Below are 2,533 nucleotides of genomic sequence, written 5' to 3'. Positions count from 1 at the left end.
CTTGTGCTCCCACTTGCTCTTTCCAGCCCCTAGAGGTCGCCTCGATGCTCCGCCACCTGATCCAAGCGGTCCCATCACTCCGAGCGACGCGCCGGTCACGTGCTAATTACCTCCGGCCGCTTGCTGACTGATGCTGACCTCATGGTGACTCGTATACGTCCGCACCTTCGGTATCTTGACGGAAATGAGGGGGAGTGAGTGCTGGAGGGTGGGCATGAGGACGACGCCCCTCGATAGAAGTTCCCACGGGCCCCGGAGCTAATTCATCTAGACGTTGCATTGGTTAAGTCGCTCCGGAGCTCCTGTTCGCGGAGATAAATCGTGGAATGGGTCCGTGTACACCTCAAGGATGTTAGGAAGTCCGGAGCTAAAACGGAGCAAGTCTTTAGAGCCCATAGAAGCCTAGAGGCATGTGAGTGCTGTGTCGAATAAGCTCCGGAGGGCTTGTACGATGCGCTGAGTCCGCATTTTTGGGAGTCAGACGATCCTGAGGCTTATCACCTCCCCCTGACTGAAATCTTGACTGTCCTCAGTCTCCGCGTTGCGACCTGCAGATAAAAAAAAGAAGGCTCCTTTCTCCCTCTCATACGCCGAACTCCAACCTTTCCCTCATCTCTCCATTCCCACGCGGCGAGATAGCTCCGGACCAACTTGCACGCCTGTATCAGATTATTGCAGAGCTGCGGGAGCAGTCGATCCTGGCTCGTGAAAATGTGGTAAGCCTCCGGGAGGAAAATACGCGGTTCCATCGCGAGTTGGATGAGGCGCAGAGGGTGAATGATCAGGCGCGGCAGGAAGTGTGGAAGGCCATCGAGGAGTCGCGCGCGGACCTGCGCAACCTGCAGGAAGAGCATGGGAGGGTGTCAACGACGGTGATTGACCTGCGGACCAAGGTGAATAATTCGGTGCTCGCCCTGCGGAACCAGATCTTGGCCGCCCATGCCCGGCTCGTGAATATCGAGCGGCTGATGGACCAGCAGGCTTCTGAGGAGTCGCGCGAGGTGGAGAAGACTCTGGACAGTGAGGGAGAGGTACGGGGTCGTGCTCCGAGCCCTTCCTCCTAAATGCGGACCTTTTTTTGTTTCTCTTGTCTTCATCGTCTGCTCCATGTACCATGTAAGGGGCCGTCCCTGTGCCGCCGTCGCCTTCGTCACGTACTTGTATTTTGCTCCGGTTGCCTTGTCTGTGGTCCTTCGTCCTGTATAATATATCTGCAATGAATATTGTCTGCTCAGAATAAGGAGGGTGAAATCATGAGATAAACAAAGAGGGTCCGTTCTATAATATAAAATAAACGAATGGGAGAGCGCTTAAGTGGTGCGCAGAGTAGAGGATCGAATAAAATAATAGAAATGGACACATAGCTTGCGAACTGTCCGATGGAGTGATGGGAGATATTTGTGTTTTATGTGTGTCCTAACTAAAGCATGAATCAAGAAGCGGAGCAAAATAAAGTGAGTGAAACAAATGCGAAGAACTCGAAAAATGCGAAAATGCTTGGGTATATGGGGCCCATCGCTTCCCTCCCCCTGACTGAAATCTGAACTGTCCTCAGTTCGCTTCGTCTTGAGGATCTTGGTCTGCTTCATCGTCCCCATGGTCGTCCTGTTCTTCCATCCTTCGTACTTGATCCACGCTGACATCTGTAAAATCCTCCGGGAGTGTAATAGATTTTCTTGCGAGGTAGGGAATGACGCGGAACGCGGCAAAGGGTCGATCGAAGAGCGTACCATCGAGTTCAGCAAGAATATAAGCTCCGCCACGGTTCCTGGACACTGTAATAAGTGGTCCGAGGTACCTGGGTATTCAATGGGAGGAAAGAAGTCCTTGCAAAATCGGCCATGCTCCGAGTCGTTCCAGGCAAATGCTTGGTCGTGCTTGCACATAAACTCGTCCATCACATTTAGCTCCGCTTCCGTAAGGAATCCGCTAGGATGGGCCTTGTGTAGCGCATCCCTACGCTCTTGTGAATATAGTCCGGTTGGCTGGAAGGAAGGGGGAATTGGGGATAAAATCGGCATGTCGGCCAGCGGATCTCCTACAATATTGCGCTGGATTCTATACTCCTTGGGCAACGTCGCAGGGACCGCTCGGACCTTTTTGGCGACTGGTTTATACTTTTTCTTTGTGGCAGCAAAAATCGGAACTGGTGAATCTGCCCCACCGTCGAATAAATTAATGGATGAAAAATAAGACCGGACCACTGGAGACTCGCAGGCGGAAAGATAGAGGAAAGGAATGGAATTTTGTATTGAGGTTTTGCTATTTTCTTGATCACCTAAAATATGGAACGCAGAAATCTGAAACCGGGCGGGGGTATCTGTCTCTTCGATGACAAGGGCCGCCCACTGCTCCTCGTCTGAGTCGCCTAAAAATAAATCATCCCGCTCTAGAGGCGGGGCCTCGAAATCGAGGGCGACCTCTTGGAAATGTCGGGATAGTGGACACAATTCCAGAGTTGGGGTCGTTGATCGTGATCGTCTGGTCCTCATTTTTGAAATTTTTGATTGCAACTCTCTGTTAATACATCGAA

General features: G+C 51.7%; 2 protein-coding genes across 2 annotated transcripts; one reads left to right on the top strand and one right to left on the bottom strand.

Annotated features, from left to right (window-relative positions):
• Positions 1-184: 184 nt before the first annotated feature.
• Positions 185-1,064, top strand: GLOTRDRAFT_134576 (uncharacterized protein; the record flags this gene model as incomplete). Its single annotated transcript, XM_007873536.1, has 2 exons — positions 185-194; positions 679-1,064. 2 exons carry the CDS (start codon positions 185-187, stop codon positions 1,062-1,064), a joined length of 396 nt encoding a protein of 131 aa, XP_007871727.1.
• Positions 1,065-1,919: 855 nt separating this feature from the next.
• GLOTRDRAFT_20477 (uncharacterized protein) lies at positions 1,920-2,123 on the bottom strand (the record flags this gene model as incomplete). Its single annotated transcript, XM_007873535.1, has 1 exon — positions 1,920-2,123. A coding segment is annotated over one exon (204 nt), but the record flags the coding sequence as incomplete, so codon positions are not given.
• Between the last annotated feature and the right edge of the window lie 410 nt (positions 2,124-2,533).

The sequence above is a fragment of the Gloeophyllum trabeum genome (assembly GCF_000344685.1).
Source record: "Gloeophyllum trabeum ATCC 11539 unplaced genomic scaffold GLOTRscaffold_00299, whole genome shotgun sequence".
Lineage (NCBI taxonomy): Eukaryota > Fungi > Basidiomycota > Agaricomycetes > Gloeophyllales > Gloeophyllaceae > Gloeophyllum > Gloeophyllum trabeum.
The sequence above is the reverse complement of the archived record's forward strand: the minus strand, read 5'-3'. Positions and strand labels throughout refer to the sequence as shown.